Below are 21,134 nucleotides of genomic sequence, written 5' to 3'. Positions count from 1 at the left end.
GGTATTGCTGAGTCGTAATCCATTCTGCCATTCTATGTCTTTTGATTGGGAAATTCAGTCCATTAACTTTTAGTGTTATTACTGTTTGGATATTATTTTCCTCTACCATTTTGGCTTTTGTATTATATATATATCATATCTGATTTTCCTTGTTTCTACACTTTACTCCATACCTCTCTCTTCTGTCTTTTCGTATCTGACTCTAGTGCTCCCTTTAGTATTTCTTGCAGAGCTGGTCTCTTGGTCACAAATTCTCTCAGTGACTTTTTGTCTATAAATGTTTTAATTTCTCCTTCATTTTTGAAGGACAATTTTGCTGGATATAGGAGTCTTGGTTGGCAGTTTTTCTCTTTTAGTGATTTAAATATATCATCCCACTGTCTTCTAGCTTCCATGGTTTCTGCTGAGAAATCTACACATAGTCTTATTGGGTTTCCCTTGTATGTGACAGATTGTTTTTCTCTTGCTGCTTTCAAGATCCTCTCTTTCTCTTTGACCTCTGACATTCTAACTAGTAAATGTCTTGGAGAACGCCTATTTGGGTCTATTCTCTTTGGGGTGCGTTGCACTTCTTGGATCTGTAAATTTAGGTCTTTCGTAAGAGTTGGGAAATTTTCAGTGATAATTTCTTCCATTAGTTTTTCTCCTCCTTTTCCCTTCTCTTCTCCTTCTGGGACACCCACAACACGTATATTTGTGCGCTTCATATTGTCATTCAGTTCCCTGATTCCCTGCTCAAGTTTTTCCATTCTTTTCCCTATAGTTTCTGTTTCTTTTTGGAATTCAGTTATTCCATCCTCCAGTTCACTAATTGTAGCTTCTGTCTCTTTAGATCTATCATTGTAGGTATCCATTGTTTTTTCCATTTTTTCTTCTTTGTCCTTCACTCCCACAAGTTCTGTGATTTGTTTTTTCAGATTTTCTATTTCTTCTTTTTGTTCAGCCCATATCTTCTTCATGTCCTCCCTCAATTTATTGATTTGGTTTTTGAAGAGTTTTTCCATTTCTGTTCGTATATTCAGCATTAGTTGTCTCAGCTCCTGTATCTCATTTGAACTATTGGTTTGTTCCTTTGATTGGGCCATATCTTCAATTTTCCGAGCGTCATCCATTATTTTCTTCTGGTGTCTGGGCATTTGATCAGATCTCCCTGGGTGTGGGACCCAGCTGGTTGAAAGTTTTTTCTGTGGAATCTCTGGGCTCTGTTTTTCTTTTCCTGCCCAGTAGGTGGCGCTCGTGGCGGTCGTCTGTCTGCGGGGCAGTCGGCCCGGGAAACCGTGCGTGGAGGCGGGGGTCACTGGCCGTGGCTTGGGGGAGTGCCGGTCCAAATTGCCCAGCTGGCCCGAGACGCCAAGCGTGACGGGAGGGCCCCGCTATCCAACGTTCCCAGTCAGACCGGGGAGCCACGTGCGTGGAGGGGACCCCAGACGCCAGCCACCCCAGCCGGGAAAACGTGCACCCCTCGGGTATCTCACAGCAGCGGATTCTCCCTACCCGTTCAGCCGTTCCAGAATGGGGTACGCTGTCTTTTTTGGTCTCTGTCGTGACTCCGGGAGCTGTTTCGTATTGTTTCTGTTTCTTTAGTTGCTTTTCTGGAGGAGGAACTAAGACACACGCGTCTTACTAAGCCGCCATCTTCTCCCTGAATAACCAACTTTGACTCAAGAAGGCATAGATGACCTCAACAAACCAATTACAAGAAAAAAAAAAAAAAAAAAATTGAATTAGTCATTCAAAAGCTTCCTAAAAAGAAAAGTCCAGGACCAGACGGCTTCACATCTGAATTCTATCAAACATTCCAGAAATAATTAGTACCAACTCTCCTCAAACTCTTCAAAAAAATCGAAGCGGAGGGAAAACTACCTAATTCATTCTATGAAGCCAACATCACCCTCATACCAAAACCAGGCAAAGATATTACAAAAAAAGAAAACTACAGGCCAATCTCTCTAATGAATATAGATGCAAAAATCCTCAATAAAATTCTAGCAAATCGTATCCAACAACACATTAAAAGAATTATACATCATGACCAAGTAGGATTCATCCCAGGTATGCAAGGATGGTTCAACATAAGAAAATCAATTAATGTAATACACCATATCAACAAATCAAAGCAGAAAAATCGCATGATCATCTCAATTGATGCAGAGAAGGCATTTGACAAGATTCAGCATCCTTTCCTGTTGAAAACACTTCAAAGGATAGGAATACAAGGGAACTTCCTTAAAATGATAGAGGGAATATATGAAAAACCCACAGCTAATATCATCCTCAATGGGGAAAAATTGAAAACTTTCCCCCTAAGATCAGGAACAAGACAAGGATGTCCACTATCACCACTATTATTCAACATTGTTTTGGAGGTTCTAGCCAGAGCAATTAGACAAGAAAAAGAAATACAAGGCATCAAAATTGGAAAGGAAAAATTAAAACTATCACTGTTTGCAGACGATATGATACTATACGTCAAAAACCTGGAAAAATCCACAACAAAACTACTAGAGCTAATAAATGAGTACAGCAAAGTAGCAGGTTACAAGATCAACATTCAAAAATCTGTAGCATTTCTATACACTAGCAGTGAACAAGCTGAGGGGGAAATCAAGAAACAAATCCCATTTACAATTGCAACTAAAAGAATAAAATACCTAGGAATAAATTTAACTAAGGAGACAAAAAACCTATATAAAGAAAACTACAAAAAACTGCTAAAAGAAATCACAGAAGACCTAAATAGATGGAAGGGCATACCATGTTCATGGATTAGAAGACTAAATATAGTTAAGATGTCAATCCTACCTAAATTGATTTACAGAGTCAATGCAATACCAATCAAAATCCCAACAACTTATTTTTCAGAAATAGAAAAACCAATAAGCAAATTTATCTGGAAGGGTAGGGTGCCCCGAATTGCTAAAAACATCTTGAGGAAAAAAACGAAGCTGGAGGTCTTGCACTGCCTGACTTTAAGGCATATTATGAAGCCACAGTGGTCAAAACAGCATTGTATTGGCATAAAGATAGATATGTCAACCAGTGAAATCGAATAGAGTGCTCAGATATAGACCCTCTCATCTATGGACATTTGATCTTTGATAAGGCAGTCAAGCCAACTCACCTGGGACAGAACAGTCTCTTCAATAAATGGTGCCTAGAAAACTGGATATCCATATGCAAAAGAATGAAAGAAGACCCATATCTCACACCCTACACAAAAGTTAACTCAAAATGGATCAAAGATCTAAACATTAGGTCTAAGACCATAAAAAAGTTAGAGGAAAATGTAGGGAGATATCTTATGAATCTTACATTTGGAGGCAGTTTTATGGACCTTAAACCTAAAGCAAGAGCACTGAAGAAGGAAATAAATAAATGGGAACTCCTCAAAATTAAACACTTCTGTGCATCAGAGAACTTCATCAAGAAAGTAGAAAGACAGCCTACACAATGGGAATCAATATTTGGAAACGACATATCAAATAAAGGTCTAGTATCCAGAATTTATAAAGAGATTGTTCAACTCAACAACAAAAAGGCAGCCAATCCAATTACAAAATGGGAAAAAGACTTGAACAGACACCTCTCAGAAGAGGAAATACAAATGGCCAAAAGGCACATGAAGAGATGCTCAATGCCCCTGGCCATTAGAGAAATGCAGATCAAAACCACAATGAGATATCATCTCACACTCACCAGAATGGCCATTATCAACAAAACAGAAAATGACAAGTGCTGGAGAGGATGCGGAGAAAGAGGCACACTTATCTGCTGTTGGTGGGAATGTCAAATGGTACAACCACTGTGGAAGGCAGTTTGGCAGTTCGTCAAAAAGCTGAATATAGAATTGCCATACGACCCAGCAATACCATTGCTGGGAATCTACTCAAAGGAATTAAGGGCAAAAACTCAAACGGACATTTGCACACCAATGTTTATAGCAGCGTTATTTACAATTGCAAAGAGATGGAAACAGCCAAAATGTCCATCAACAGACGAGTGGCTAAACAAACTGTGGTATATACATATGATGGAATATTATGCAGCTTTAAGGCAGGATAAACTTATGAAGCATGTAATAGCATGGATGGACCTAGAGAATATTATGCTGAGTGAGTCCAGCCAAAAACTAAAGGAGAAATACTGTATGGTCCCACTGATGTGAGCGGACATTCGAGAATAATCTTGAAATATGTCATTGGTAACAAAGTCCAGCAGTAGTTAGAAACAGGGTAAGATAATGGGTAATTGAAGCTGAAGGGATACAGACTGTGCAACAGGACTAGATACAAAAACTCAAAAATGGACAGCACAATAATACCTAATTGTAAAGTAATCATGTTAAAACACTGAATGAAGCTGCATCCGAGCTATAGGTTTTTGTTTTGTTTTGTTTTGTTCTTACTATTATTACTTTTATTTTTTTTCTCTATATTAACATTCTATATCTTTTTCGGTTGTATTGCTAGTTCTTCTAAACCAATGGAAATGTACTAAGAAACGATGGTCATGCATCTATGTGATGATGTTAAGAATTACTGATTGCATATGTAGAATGGTATGATTTCTAAAAAAAAAAAAAAAAATGGACAGCACAATACTACCTAAGTGTAATGTAATTATGTTAAAACACTGAATGAAGCTGCATCTGAGCTATAGTTTTTTAAATTTTTTTCTTATATATTTTTGTATTTTTTATTTTTATTTCTTCTCTATATTATCATTTTATTTCTTTTTCTGTTGTCTTGCTATTTCTTTTTCTAAGTCGATGCATATGTACTAAGAAATGATGATCATACATCTATGTGATGATATTAAGAATTACTGATTGCATATGTAGAATGGAATGATTTCTAAATGTTGTGTTAGTTAATTTTTTTAATTAATAAAAAAATGTAAAGAAAAAATGAGTACACTCCTTGTGATTGAAACACTGAAAAAAAAAAAGCACGGTTATCAAGTTCAAGAAATATAACATTGATTCCCTTATTGTCCTTTTTTATCTTTAGAGTCTGTAATGATGTACTCTGTCTTATTCCCAATATTGGTAATTTGTGTCTTCTTTTTCCTGATCAGTCTGACTAGAAGTTTATCAGTTTTATTTGACTAAACTCAAAGAACCAGTTTTTGTTTTCATTGATTTTCTCTATTTTTTTTCTGTTTTCTGTTTCAGTGATTACTCCTCAGGTCTTCATGATTTGTTTTCTTCTCATTATTTTGTGTTTAATTATTTTGGGTGTTTTTCAAGGTGAAGAAATTGAGATCATTGATTTGAGACCTTATTTTCTAATATTGCTGTTTAATGCTATTTATCTGCTATTTTAGCTGTGTTCCACATAGTTTGATATGTGGTATTTTCATTTTCATTCAGTTCAAAATGTTTTATAAGTTCTCTTTTGACTTCATTTTTTACCTATAAGTTATTTAGAGGTGTGTATTTATTGCCTATCCTTGGGAATTTTTCAGATACCTTTCTGTTGTTGATTTCATTTAATTGCATGTAGTCAGAGAACATACTTTTGTATGAGTCCTTTTGCATTTATTGGGATTTGGTTTTGCCTCAGAATATAGTCTATTTTGCTGAATGTTCCTTGTGCACTTGAAAAGAATGTGTTTTTCAGCTTTTGTTGAATAGAATATTCTATAAATGTAAATTAGTATAAGTTGGTAATCATGTTGAATTTACTACTTACTCTATCATTATTGAGACAAGAGTGTTGAAACCTCTGACTATAATTATGGATATGTCTCTTTCTTCTATCAATTTTTGTTTCATTTAAGTTGAATTTCTAGTATTAGATGTGTAAATGTTTAGAATTGAATGTTCTCTTGAATTCTCTTAATTGCACTTTTGTTATTATGAAACGACTCTCTTTATCTCAGGTATTATTCTTTGCTCTGAAATCTGCTTTGTTTGATATAATATTGCCCCCGCAGTTTTCTTTTGATAAAATACATCATGAGGGCAGGCCACAGTGGCTCAGCAGGCAGAGTTCTCGCCTGCCATGTCAGAGACCTGGGTTCGATTCCCTGTGCCTGTCTTTTACCATTGTTTTCTTTTTACCTATATGGATCTTCATAAAATGTGTGCCTTTTTTTTTTCCTAGAGAGCATATATCAGATCTTCTATTTTTACCCAGTCTAATTATCTGTCTTTAATTGGAGTAATGAGGTTGAATATGATTATTTATATGCTGGTTTATGGTTGGGTTTAAATCTATCATCTTGCAGTTTGATTTTTTCCCCAAGCTTTTTATTTGCCCCACGTTTTATTGTCTCCCTTTGATTAAATTAAGAGTATTTTTTAATATTCTATTTTATCTTCTTAGGTGACTTATTAGTTCTACTCTTTGATTTTATAGTGGTTGCTTTGGGCTTTATGGTATACATCTTTAACTTATAAAACCCTGCCTTCAAGTAGTAGCACTCTATTTCACCTATAGTGTAAGAACCTTATAAGAATATGCTTCCATTTCTCCCTTCTAGTTGTTGAACTACTGTTGTCATATATTTTACTTCTACATGTTATAAGTAACATTACATATTGTTTTTCTATTTGCTTCAAATGGTGAATTATAAAGGTATTTATAACATAAAAATGCCTTTTACATTTACTCACATTTACCATTGTCTTTGCTCTTTTTTTCTTTGTGTAAATTCTGATTTCCTTCTGCCTGAGTGACTTCCTTTAATATTTCTTGTACTGCAAGTCCACTGATAATGCCTCTGCCAACTCTTTTTTTCTTTCAGTACCCTAAATGTGTTGCTATACTGCCTTCTTGTTTGCTTGGTTGCCAAAAAAAATCTGCTATCAATCGTACGTGTGTTCCTCTATATGAAATGTATCCCTTTTCTGGCTGCTTTTAGGATTTTTTTTTTAATCACCGGTTTTGAACAGTTAGATTATGATGTACCTCAGTATAAATTTCTTCATGTCTCTTGTGCTTGGAATTTGTTGACCATCTTTGATTGGTGGGTTTTTAGTTTTCATTAGATTGATAAAGTTTTGGTCATTATTTTTCACATTTTCTTCCTACTCTTGTCCTGCTTTCACAGATTCTAATTACATGTACATTTGGCTGTTTGAAATTATCTAACCACAGCTCACTGATGCTTTGTTCAATTTTTTTCCAGTTGTTTTTTCTTTGTGTGTTTCTGGGTAGTTTCTATTGTTACAACTTCAAGTTCACTCTTCTTCTGCACTGTCAAATCTTTAGTTAATCTCATTTAAGGTATTTTTCATCAGACATTGTATTCTTCCTCTCTAGATGTTCAGTTTGAGTGTTTTTATTTTATTTTTATTTTCCATGCTTCCAGTTAATAGGGTGAAGCTTTCTCTACCTTGATCATATCAAATATAGTTTTAGTAACTTGTTTTAATGTCATTGTCTTCTGCTGTCATGTGTTATTTTTATTGATTGACTTTTCTCCTCCTATGGATCATGTTTTACTGCTTCTTTGAATGCCTGGCAGTTTTTTATTGAAATTCAGACACTGCGGATCTTCCTTGTATGAATGTTTTGGTTTGCTAAAGCTGCTGGAATGCAGTATACCAGAAATGGATTGACTTTTTCAAAGGGAATGTATTAGGTTACAAATTTACAGTCCCGAGGCCAGAAATATCCAAATAAAGGAATCTAGAGAAAGATACCTTAACTCTGAAGAAAGGCCAATGGCCTCCTGAGTTTCTTTGTCAAGTAGGAAGGCACATGGCAATGTCTGCTGTCCTTCTCTCCTGGCTTCTGGTTTCAGAAATGACCCTCTCAGCTCCTGTTTTCAGTGGCTTTCTCCCTGAGTAGTCTGGGGTCCTTGTTTTGCTACTCCGGGGCAAACTCTGGGTTTCTTCTCTTAGCTTAGCATCTCTAAACATCTTTGTCTTGTTTTCGTCTCTCTGTGTTGGCTTTGAACTCTTTGAACTCCGTGAGCTCTTAAGGACTCCAGTAAACTAATTAAGACCCAACTTGAATGGGTGGGGCCACATCTCTGTGGAAATAACCTAATCAGAGGGTCCCACCCACAGTAAGTCTGCAGAAACAAGATACTATTAAAAGAGCATGGCTTTTCTGGGGAACATAACAGTTTCAAACCAGCACAAATGTTAATTTTCTGAAATAATAAATATTATTGAGCTTTGTGTTACAATATATTAAGTTACCGGGAAGTAGTTTGGTTTTTGTGAGGCTTACTTGTAAGTTTTATTAGGGAAGACCAGAGCAACCTTTAGTCGAGGGCTTATTTTGTCTCATTATGGAAGAAATACTTTTCTGAGTACTCCACGTGATGCCCTATGAATTAACAAGGTTTTTCCGCTGTGGCTGGTAGAACACAAACTGAATTCTAGTGACTATTCCCATACTTTTCCAGGTGATCTTACCTGCAGTCTCAGTTTCTTCACTTGCATATGCTAATTAAGACTCAAGGGGGACCCTCTGCAGATTTCTGGACCTTTCTTTTTATGTAACTTTCTCTGCTCTTATATTCTGCCCCATGAACTTTAACTGCAAATGGACTCACCAGACTCCCAATTATTTTTCCTCAACTCAAGAGAGACTACCAAGCTATGCCTGGCTTCTCATTCCCTGTACTGAATGAACACTGGAAACCTTCTCAACAGCAAGCTGGACTAGAAGCATTTGTTCCCTCTCTCAGGGGTCAGTGCCCAATGCTACCTGATAAAAAGTGTCTGAAAACCGTTGTCTCATATATTTGTCCAATTGTTTAATTGTTTTAGGCTTGTAGAGTAGGGAGGAATTGTGTAAATCCAGTTCCTTTTATGCTGTTTTGGCTGATAGTGGAAGTCCAAAAGTACATGTGCTTTTGATACTTTTAAATTGTATTTTATTACTATTTATTGCTAGTAAATAGCAATGCAATTAATTTTGCTGTATTGATCTTATATTAAGTAACTTTGCTGTATTGTGTATCAGTCATCTTTCACTAGGCTTTCCTGTAATAACAACCCCAAAATATTGAGGATTTTCAATGACAAATAATTATTTTTTACTGATGCTACATCCATCACCAGCCATTTGAAGCTCTGCTTCACACCTTCATTTCAGACTGAAGTAACAGTGTTTAATGGGACATGCCTCTCTCATGACAGAGGGAAAAAGACTGAATGATGCCATAAATCTTAAAATTTCTCCTGTGACGATATATATGTCACACACACATTTTATTGGCCAAAGAAAGTCACCTCTTGACTGATGTCTGTGGTGGGAGGAGGGGTGGTATAAGCAGTGGTATGTTGGTGCTGGCTTATATACATTCATGAGATCCTATTGTGTGCATCTCTTCCCAGCTCTGCATTTGGTGACATCACACTGGTAAATTGAAATCTGTTATGGTGGCAATATTTACATCATATGAATTGATAAATACATCAAAAAAGCAGTTTTTTTCTGGTGAGCTAGTTAAAATTGTGGTAGTAAACCCCTGGGTATGTGTATTTTACAGAGGCTGGCAGTGGATAATTGGTAACAAGATTTTTTTTTTAATCACATTTACCACACTTGTGTTTACTTCTAATAATCTGTCAATTTTTTTGTGTTTTATTTTTTATCATGCCAGTTATGACCTCTAGTGCAATATTGAGTAGAAGTAGTGATAAAGGATAAACTATCTTATTTTTGTTGTTAGAGAATGCATTTTACCATGGAGAATAATGGTCTGCCTTGGGGTTTTTTGAAGATAGCATTTATCAGACTATGGAAATTGCTTCTTTCTCTGATGTAATAAATTTTATATCATTGATCACTTTTATTAGATGCTTTTTCTTATTCTTTGAGGGATTTTTAAAAATCTGTTAATATGGTCAAATATGTATTAATGGATTTTCTGATTTTTGAGCTAACCTTGCATTCCTGGGATAAGTCCGTCTTTTTAAATACTTTCCAAGAAGCTGTATTTTATTTAGGATTTTTACATGTATACTTAAGAATGAAACCAGCCTGTAATTTTACTCTCTCTGATTTTGATATCACGTGTTTTTAAGCTTTATTATGTGAGTTGCATAGTGTTCCTTATTTTTCTGTTTTCTGTAGTAGGTTAATGTTTGGTAGAATTTGCTAGCAAAGCCTTCTGGGCCTTGAATTTTCTTTAAAGGAAGGTTTTTAAACTATTAATTCTGTTTGCTGAATGGTTATAGGTAGGCCCATTTAGATTTTCTTTTATTTTTCTTGAATCAGTTTTAAAAATGTATATATTTTTAAGAATTTGTCTATTTTACTGGTTTTTGGTTTTGTTTTTTTTTTTCTCAGTTTTTTGACCTAAAATTATTTGTCATGTTCTGTTGTTTTCTTTTTAATGTCTGTTATATGTGTAATTTTCTCCCATCTTTTCATACCAAGTGTTATTTTTGCCTTTTCTCTTTTTCTTGGTTGGTCTTTATAAAGGTTTGTCAATTTTACTGATGAACCAGATTTGACTTTGTTCATCCTCATTATCTGAGGTGGACAAAACCTTTGGGCCACATTTGGCTGAGGCCTGTTTTTACTCTGGACCAACAAGCTAAGAATGGTTTTTACATTTTAAAAAAGCATTATATTGAAAAAACATACAATATAATGACATGAGAGATGACACAATGGAGGCCAAATGTGGCCTATGAAAACTAAAATATTTACTATCTTGCCTTTTCCATAAAGTTTGCCATTTCCATTCTAGGTTCCTGATTTTTTTATCTCTTAATCTTACTTTACTGTCAGCTCAGCTATGCTTTAAAAAGTTGAAGGGTTTTGTTTTGTTTTTAATCTAGTATTTTGAGATGTTCTATACTATGGGTAGTTTCTCTCTATATAGCTAGTCCATCATACTGCTAGGAACAGAAATTTTGGCATGTTTTCTACTTACTTGTTTTATATTCTGAAACAGGCAATCAAGCAGTGTGGTTAGTGTCAGTATTTTATGAATAATGAATGAGAATAGACATTTAAAATTGAAAAAAAAATGTGTCTAGCAAGGAAGACCACCATTAGTCTATTTTAGTGGTAGAATATTTAATACTAGTGTTAAGAACACTGACTACTAGTGTTCTTTGGCAGTATAATTTGAAAGCATTTATGAACTTAGGTAAATTGATAACCCTCTTTCTGATTCTTAAAAGTCGTAGATTCTAGAATGTGATCTTAATATTTTGAGAACTCTAAAGGAAGGGAACTTTGTCATACATATTATAAATGATATGATCTCATACGGCACCATCCACATTTATTATAAGAATCAGCTATGGTTCACAGAATCTTTTATGGGAAGCCTGTCACCTTTTTCTTTTCATCCGTCAGTCATCTTTGCCCAGGGAGGGAGGGAGGAGGCTATTTCTCTTTCACTCGTCCTTTAAAAAAGATTCCTCTGGGGTGTCGTCCCCCTCTTCTGCACATTTTCTGTACTGTCTCATGGTCATCCCAGTCACACCATGGACTTGAGTGCTACCATAAATTTAATGATTCTTCCAAATCTTCCCTACCCCTAGTCTTGTTCCCGGGCTTTCCGTGTGCTAGACATCACTGGCGTGTCCTCCCAGTACCTCCGGTTCAGTCAGAACTCAGCCCATTTCATTCCAGTCCCTGCCTCTAATATTGTTTCCCTCCCTCTTCTGCTCCCCCCGCAAAGTACTCTCCAATACACTGTGGCAAGTATAATTTTTTAACACACAGAATCAGTCAGCTTCATGTTCTGCTGCTGCCCTTCTTAGTCTTTATAGTCTAGTAGTGCCATGTGCTGCTTTCCAAACGCTCCGTATTCCCTCGTGTCTTTGCACATGTTGTTGTTCCCTTCTACTTGAAATACCCTCTCTCTATTTGCCTGCCCAGGAAACATATCCACTGAGGCTTGGTTCAAGCGTTATCTCCTTGTGAGGCCTCCTTGACTCAGTCAGATATAGCCAGCCCTCCTTCCTGTGCGCATGTTCTACTTTGTACGCGCTTCCACCGTAGTACTTGGCTTCTCTCAGTATGCCCCTTGTCTGCATGTGTCTCCCCTTTGGACCAGACTCCTCAAAAGCACAGATCCTGCCTTGTCTCTGTATCCTCAACTTAATATCTGGCAACTCTTAACTCCTATAAATATGTGATAAAAGAACAGATGAACAAAGAAAGTTGTACTCAGAAACCATGTTCATTGCAAAAGTGTTTTGTATAATAAAGAAGAATAAGCTAATTAAAACTACATAGAAAGTGTTTCCCCTGGCATCAAAACGTTAAGTTTGGCAGAATAGGGAGTACGTAGATGACTCAGTCACTTCCCATAACCACTCAGTGTTATAGAAAATAGTATTCACGTTGGTCCTGACATGATCGACAACCTGTTGAACTCACATAAGACTAAGATAAACTACTTGTCCTTTAGTAGAATAAATGTTTCAAAGAAAGTGAGTCCAAACAGCTATTGATTGCTAAAAGCCTGAACTAAGTCCAATGAATATTCCAAAGTTCACCTCCATGCAGCTTGCCTAAATGGTGATCAATATGTAATTACTGCCCCCCTCTAAGTATTATGTTATACTGCCTGTCTGAAGAAGGGTTTTACTTCTAAAATCCTTGTTTGTTGAATTTGCATAGGCGAGAAAAAAGCAAGACTTCGAGTCTTTTACCTTTAGTATTTCAAACAATTATTGTGTTATTTGTGAAACGGTTTGACTGTATGCTGAATGATAATTGAAAGTGCCCTGTTACATGACTGTCATACATTTCAAGAGGCCTGCCTTCTCCTGTGTGATTAAACAGTGAAGATACTGTATCTCAGTTTCCTAATTCCTGCTCACATGATTATTGCCCTAGTCATCACCTTTGTGTATTCAAGCTTGTAAAGTAGCATGCTAAAGTCCAACTGCAGTGAAAACAAATTTATTATTCGTGTAGTTTCCTGGCTAGAATTCCATCTTGATGCCAAAAAAAAAAAAACCTTTCCTGATAAATTGTTTACTTGCAACCAAAATTAAGGATTTCATACCTCTTTCATATATCCCTTTTTCATACCACTGTCATAGTCAAAACCTTTGTCATTTTTCACATACATTGTTGCTATCATCTCCTGTCTTCCCTCCCCCAAAGTTCTGTCCATCCAGTCCATTCATACCACTGCTGCCAGATTAAGCTCTCAGAAATATACCCAACTAGTACCCTACCCTGTCAGTGGCTTTCCCGCCTCTATGATACATGGAGCCCAGGCTCTCTGGCGGCACATTCAGGCCCTGTCATGATCTTGGGCCTGCCTCTCCTCAGTCATCCTCCACCTCTAGTTGCCCTCAGCTGGCATGCTCTTACAGGCTCTGTACCTTGGCCATGCTGTATGCCTACCAGCACCATCGTTGTCACTGCTCTCCCTTCTCTGCCCAACAAATGCTCATTCTTCAAACTTATTTCAAATGTCACCTTCCATTTGACATCTTTACTGACTTATCCCAGATACAGGTAATTATCCCCACCCCTCTCTTCCTTGGACTTAATTTCCATTGCTTTGGGCTTTGGAAATTATTTTTTTTTCACTTGTCTGAAATTGTTTAAAGGTAGAGACATTATAATTCCTAGAAGCTAAGCTAGTGCCTGCTGCATGACATGTGCTCAGTAGCTTTTTGGTTTTTTTTTTTAACTCAGTAGTTGGGATGAATGTGATTTGTGAGTTTATATGAATTGTTTTGATCCACAGCAGAGGGAATGTTCATAGTCCATCCTTGATCTTTCAAGCTTGCCACAAACTATCTTGGTTTGTGCTGGACTTAGGGGTTCCTGGGATGTGGAACTTTCATACTAAAAATAGGGCAGTCCCAGGTAAAGCAGGATAATTGGTCACCCTGGCACCAAAGGGCACTGTCAGCAAACTTATCTGCTCCTTTCTTCAACTCATTGGGACCCAGTCTTGGCTGGTAGAGTGATCCAGGATAGCATTCTCTGTCATCATTAGCATTCTAATAATATGATTCTTTGGTACTGTTACCTTTACAAAAGACTGTCCAAAAGGGATATTATTTCTAATTCCTTTTCCTTGGCTTTTGGGTGAGAAAGTGAATGGAAAACTTCGGGTTTTATGATTACCACCTTTTTGGATCCAGCTTGCCTGATCATTTGCCTTGTTCCATCTATTAATTCTCCCCTCTTTTATCACTAGTCTCATCATGACTGGTTTCTAAAAATATTACTAACTCATCCAAATTCTTAAAAATAATAAATTTTTACAGACTTTAACCCAGCTTCCTCTCAAGCTGCTGGGCTTTTTTTCCTGGCCTTTACTAATGAATAGCCCATACTTATTCCTCTTCCTTTCTCACCTGCTTTCACTTTTCAACCCACTTCTACCCAAAATACTATTTCTGAAAAGTTGCCAGTGACTTCCTGATAGTAAGGTCTAGTGGCTTTTTCTTAGGCTTACCTCTATTTTTCTTTTGCTTCCATGACACACTGGAATTTCTTACAAAACTTTTTCTGACCTCTGAATGAATTATTCTTCTCTTGTGCACCCACTGTGCTTAATTTATTCTTTTGACACTTAGTTATATCAGACATGTATTTTAAATATTTACATATGCATCTGTCTTTTCCCACACTCCCCCAAATATATATTTTCTCCCCCCTCACTCTGAAGTAACTAACACATAATAGTCTCAGAATAAAATGCTAAATTGCCTCTTTTTTACTCCTAAAATATTATTTACTTGGTCACCTTGTTTTGGCCTAAAGGCTAGGTGACATGGCCTATAATATGGCCCATGATTCTTTTTATGCTCTAGGAACACTGTCCTTCTTGGTATACGTCCACCAAACCGCTTTTTTGTCCATTCTTTGGCTTTGCCAGTTAAATTCCACCTTAAAGCCTGTGCTGGTTTGAAACCAAATAATAACCTAATGTAAAATATCCTTTCCTTCTTTCAACTTTGTTTAATGACACTTTATCAGATATCTTGATTTTCCATTTGTCTCCTGCAGTTAGAATGTAAATTTCATGAGAACTAAAACTTAATCAGTTTTGTTCACATAAGAGATAGGTTTATAAATTGAATAATACATGGGGGAGAAACTTAAAATTATTTGTTGACATACTTTTCCTTGATTCTTTAACATTAATTTGGCCTCCCTAAATAGATTTAATTTTTTTGAAAGCAGAAACTTTGTCTATCTTGTACCTAACACAAGATATGCTCAGTAAGTACTGCATATTGTCTTGGTTGGTTGCTTTAGCAGGTGTGCAAAGACAGGAGATTATGTACTCCTTCTCCACCTCATACAGCATTAAAAAAAGCAATATAAGCAAACTTTTCTAATAGTTCTAATATATTTTTTCTAAAAAAGTACTGTATGTTCAGTACAGAATATTGGAAGGTACTGAAAAGTAGAAAAAGGAATAATAAGATGCAGAAAAAGCATTTGATAAAATCAAGCACTCTTTCATGATAAAAACATTCAACAAACTAGGAACAGAAGGGACTTCTTCAACCTTTGATACAGAGCATCTACAGAAACCCCACAATTTACATCATTCTTAATGTTGAAAGACTGGATGCTTCCCCCTAAGATCAGGAACAAGGCAACGGTGTCCACTCTCACCACTTCTATTCAACATTTTATTGGTGTTCTACCCAGGCTAATTAGGCAAGAAAATTAAATAAAAGGCATCCAGATTAGAAAGAGGTAAATCTGTCTTTCTTTACAAATGTCATAATCTTATATATCGAAAATCAAAACCGCATTAAGATGCTGTTTCACACCCACTAAGATAGCTTGAATCAAAAAGTCAGATAATTACAACTGTTAGCAAGGATGTAGAGATATTGGAACTCTCATGCACCTCTGTTGAGAATGTAAACTAATGCAGCCAGTTTAAGAAACCTTCTAGTGTTCCTTCAAAGATTCAACAGAGAGTTACCATATAACCCAGCAATTCCACTTCTAGGTATATAACCAAGAGAAATGAAAGCATATGTCCACAGAAAAACTTGTATGCAAGTGTTCATAGCAGGATTATACATAATAGCTAAAAAATAGAAACAATTTGAATGTCAAACTAAGTAGATAAATAAAATATAGTTTTCAGCCATAAAAAGAATCAAGTATTGATGCATACCACAACATGGATATACCTTGAAAACATTATAGGTGAAAGAAGCCCGTCATGAAAGACCACATACATAATTTCATTTACTTGAAATGTCCTGAATAGGGAAATTAATGGAGATAGAAGGTAGAATAGTGGTTGCTTAGGGCTGGGGCAGTATGGGGTACTAAGAGGATGAGAGCTAAAGGGTATGTGTTTTTTTGTTTTGGTTTTTTTGAGGTAATGAAAAATTTCTAAAATTGACTGTGATAGTGGTTATACATATTTGTGAATATGTTCTTAATATATTCACCCATTGAGTGGGTGAATTGTATGGTATATGAATTGTATCTTAATACAGTTGCTTTAAGAAAAACAAAAAAGAATAATAAATTATCAATCCTACCACCTTGAATAACCTCTAAGATATTGATCTGTTTTTTCTTGCCTAATTTTTTGCATAATTATTTAATGCATATTTTTCACATAATCAAGGTAATGAATTTTTGAATATTAATTTTTGTGTTTATCATTATGACTCTTCTCATTGTTAATAAATGTTTTTATTCCATGGAAATAGCATATAATATGACCATTTTCCTATTGCTGATCATTTTAGTTTGTTTTTCCTTTAATCTTCTCCATTATAATGATTATTGCAGTAAATACACCGTTTTTAAAGACTAGAATACCCAGGGTAGATCATTAAATCAAATGGTATGAATATCTTTACACTCTTGATACAAATGTCTTAGTTTCAGAAAAGTTTATAAAATCTTCATCCCACCAGCAGTGAAAAAGAAGTGACTTTTGAAGAGTTTTTCAAGGACTGGCTATTTTTTTCTATTTAAAATTTTCTCTTCTAGTTGTCATCTTCTAATAGGTTACGAGATATTTGGTAGGATAGGCCTCCTTTTGGCATGACTGCCTCATAAATTCAAACTATAATTTCATTTTTCCGTATGAAATGACTGTTTTGTTCACAGAGAAAAGAAAATTTCCCGGAGCAGCGCCCTCAAAGTCCTGGACCACGCCATGATCGGGCCTGAGGGCACAGACAATTGCCATAAATTTGTTGACATCCTTGGCTTACGAACCATCTTTCCCCTCTTTATGAAATCCCCCAGGAAGATCAAGAAAGTGGGAACAACCGAGAAGGAACATGAAGGTAGGATTCATTGGGATGTCAACCTAAAATTGGTATATTGGAAGAAATGGGGGAAGTGAGAATTACTTTGGAAAGTGCTGATGTGCATCTGAAGAGTAGACTCTTGGGAAGAAGAATGCTACTTTTTCCTTCTGATTTTCCATGCAATCAAACACCCCTGGGCACTGAATCTGGAAGTCCATGTAGTACCGTTTCTCTGCTTATTTGAATCTTGGTGGTTCCATTTCCTTCTGGCCCGTTAATAAGTCTGTGTCTGAGGGTTTTGTTTTCTTCACTATAATTTGTAGTGGGGTGCTGATGAAAGACCCTTTTGAAAAGAGTTATGTGGTGGCGATATGTCACCTCCAGAATGGTATTTTCATGTATTTCTGTATTAAAGTATGATCCAGCCAACATCAGGAATTGCAGAAATAAACTATTTACAACCCAGGTTTCCCTTTTTATGTTTCTCCTCCCTGATGTTGCACACTCCCATCAAAATGCTGCCATGAATTGTGACGCTATAACCAGAGAAGTTAATACTAGGCCAATCTCCTCCTTCTGTTGTCTAATGTCCTGCTGTGTCCCACCTCCCAGTAAATGGCTGCAGTGCAATCTAGAAGGCCAGGGATTTATGAACGTTGACAGTTCTGCTGGAGGCTTGCAGACACTTGTACCAGGGAATTTACGTGCTTGGATGATTATTTTAAAGTGTATGTGGCCAACGAGGAGAGGAGAAGTAAGAGAGGAGGAGAACCTGAACTGATTTGCTACTTTGGTTGTCTTGTCAGGAAGAAGATTTGTGTCATGGTTTAGAATTTTTGTGTGTGTCAGTGATGGTAGAATCAGCATAAGTATCTAAGGGAGCTCATGCATTCCTCATCCTCCTACTTAAAAATGTGAGAGCTCCAATGTGTCTCTTCTCAAATTGACTTCGCTTAATCTCTTCCAACTTTTAGTGGCTAATTTAAGAATGGCTAAAGGGAGGATGATGTGACCTATCTTCATGGTCACCTCCTGTAGTATTTTCTCTGATCGTATCAACTCTCCAGAGGTGAGAAAGATTGGTAAGGGCAGGAGAGGAACTGACATAGACTAGAACGAGTAGAGAATTCACTTCAACTCAAATCACATATTGTCCAAACACCAGCTATAAACATGCTAAACACCACCACTGGTCTTTCTTTCTCCAATGGAAATTCAGCAAAATGAGGCCACAGGAAAGGGTATGGAGTGTTCTTAGAGATCTAGGAGATAAAAGTTTGGAAGTAATCATTATTCACGGTAAATCTACTACATTCCTGGCACTACCACATTATGTGCTTTTTTTGTTTGGTCCTCACAGCCTACAGAATAGATGCTGGTATCCTTGTTTTTTCAGAACAGGAAATCAAGTGAGAAAGGAACCAACCTATGGTTCAACAGTTAGCTAGCTGTGTGACTTTAAAACCTTTGTTTAACCTCACTTGATATCCATCTTGCTCTGTAAAATGAGGAAACTAAAAGCTCTAATACTTACAATTTAAGAATCTGAGGCACAGACCCTAGTTGCCAAAGTTTTGTCCTATAATCCAGGAAACTGATCAACGATTGTGCTCTGGCTGAACTCCTGGGTTCTTTTGAGAAACTTAATCCTGCATCTTGAGCATGCTTGAACAAAGTTTGAAGTAAAACAACCCTTAGCAGAAACCTACTTATAGTTACACCTAAGAGTCACCCCCAGGGAACCTCTTTTGTTGCTTAGATGTGGCTTCTCACTCTAAGCAAATTTGGCAGGTGAACTCACTGCCCTGCCCCCCTACATGGGACATGACTCCCAGGGGTGTAAATCTCCCAGGCAATGTGGGACAGAAATTCCAGGATGAGCCAGGACCCAGCATCAAGGGATTGAGAAAACCTTCTTGACTAAAAGGGGAAGAGAGAAATGAGGCAAAATAAAGTCTCAGTGGCTGAGTGGTTTCAAACAGAGTTAAGAGGTTAACCCGGAGGTTATTCTTCTGCATTATATAGATAGTCCTTTCTAGTTTATGGTGTATTGCAGTGACTAGAGGGAAGTACCTGCAACTGTTGAACTGTGTTCTGGTACACTTGATACTTTTTTTTTTGGAAACTTTCTTCCTTTCTTTATTTTTTTTTTTTTAATATTTTTATTGAGAAATCTTCACACACATACATTCCATACATGGTGTACAATCAGTGGCTGATAATATTGTCACGTAGTTGTGTATCACCATGATCATTTTTTAAAACATTTGCATCACTCCAGAAAAAGAAATAAAAAGAAAAAACTCATACATACAATTTACCTGTCCGGCTCATTGACTGCTAATATTTCCATCTACCCAATTTATTTTACCCTTGGTTGCCCCTATTATTTATTTATTTTTAATCCATATTTTTTACTCATCTGTTCATATCCTGGCTAAAAGGAGCATCAGACACAAAGTTTTTCATAATCTGTCACCCTGTAAACCTTTTATCTTTTTGCAGTTTTCAAGAATTAAGGCTACTGAAACTCAGCTTTCCAGTTTAAGGTACTCCCTCCACCCACTCCAATACACCATAAACTAAAAAGGGCTATCTATATAATGCATAAGAATAACCTCCAGGATGACCTCTCAATTCTGTTTGAAATCTCTCAGCCACTGAAACTTTATTTTGTCTCTTTTTTCTCTTCTCCCTTTTGGTCAAGAAAGCTTTCTCAATCCCTAGATCATGGGTCCTGGCTCATCACGGGATTTCTGTCCCATGTTGCCAGGTAGATTTATACCTCTGGGAATCTTGTCCCACATAGAAGGGAGGGCAGTGAGTTCACCGGCCAAGTTGGCTTAGAGAGACTACATCTGAGCAACAAAAGAGATTCTCTAGGGGTGACTCTTAGGCCTAATTTTAAGGAGACTTAGCCTATCCTTTGCAGGAATAAGTTTCATAGGGGCGAAAAGATGCCCAATTTCACTGGTTATTAGGGAAATGCAAATCAAACCCACAATGAGATATCATCTCACACCCACTAGAATGATGATTATCAAAAAAACAGAAAACAACAAGTGCTGTATAGGACGTGGAGAAAGAGGTACGCTTTAGACACTGATTGAGGGCTCAACCTTTTGATTTGGTTGTCCCCACTGCTTGTGAGAATATCAGAAATTCTCCAAATGGGAAGTTGAATATTTCCTTCTTTCTCCCCAGTCCCCCAAAGGGACTTTGCAAATACTTCTGTATTTACTGCCCAAATTACTCTGGGATATATCGGAGATCATACTAACTTGGACAAACCAACGAAATCTCACATCCTATTCAAGATTCCAAGAACTTATGGTGTTCAACTAAAATGACCATACCATAGTTAAATTAGGTAACGCGCTACCCAAAATATAAATTTTGGGCACCAAATAAACATCTCTCCCTTTGGTCTCACACAGGAGTCGAAGTTTTAAAATATGGACGACATCATCCTTTACCCTGTATTCTGATTTACCTTAGTCCTATCCAGATCAGCCTAATTCATATCTCTACTCAAAGTCTGATCCCTTTTTCAACTTTTTAAACAGTTCCTATATGGGGTACTGCTGACTTTCATGGTTTCAGAGCTTTAACTCTGAGTCTCAGGTGTCACATAAATACCTGAAATTTCTGGGAATGACCATGTTATATACAAACAGCTCAGTATCTCATAATTTAGAATTAACGGTTAGGCCTCCTGAATATATGTGGCTGCTGTAAGAGCTTACAACCTGGGACCCTTTACAAAAGGCCCCAACATGATAACCCATACTCTCAACTTTAGTTCACCAAGTTTTTCTGTTAGGTTGAGGAAATAAGGGAGGGCTCTGTGGCTGGACTCATGAAGTTACTTCGGAACAGAAGGTAAATTGTTACAACCAAGGTCTTTACCACCCACTGGCTCAACCCACTAGCATAATAATCCTTTGTTTAATGTGCCGCCCCTTTCATGCCATCACCT

At 36.7% G+C, this 21,134-nt stretch overlaps 1 protein-coding gene across 3 annotated transcripts in view; it reads left to right on the top strand.

Annotated features, from left to right (window-relative positions):
• Positions 1-21,134, top strand: part of CTNNBL1 (catenin beta like 1) — a 256,473-nt gene that overhangs the window by 150,635 nt on the left and 84,704 nt on the right. For all 3 annotated transcript variants that reach the window (XM_077169106.1, XM_077169116.1, XM_077169098.1), the window contains one exon: positions 17,010-17,191. In XM_077169106.1, coding sequence (XP_077025221.1) covers positions 17,010-17,191 — 182 coding nt within the window. The remainder of the gene's footprint in view (positions 1-17,009; positions 17,192-21,134) is intronic.

Source organism: Tamandua tetradactyla, chromosome 1 (assembly GCF_023851605.1).
Source record: "Tamandua tetradactyla isolate mTamTet1 chromosome 1, mTamTet1.pri, whole genome shotgun sequence".
In the NCBI taxonomy this organism is placed as follows: Eukaryota; Metazoa; Chordata; class Mammalia; order Pilosa; family Myrmecophagidae; genus Tamandua; species Tamandua tetradactyla.
The sequence above is the reverse complement of the archived record's forward strand: the minus strand, read 5'-3'. Positions and strand labels throughout refer to the sequence as shown.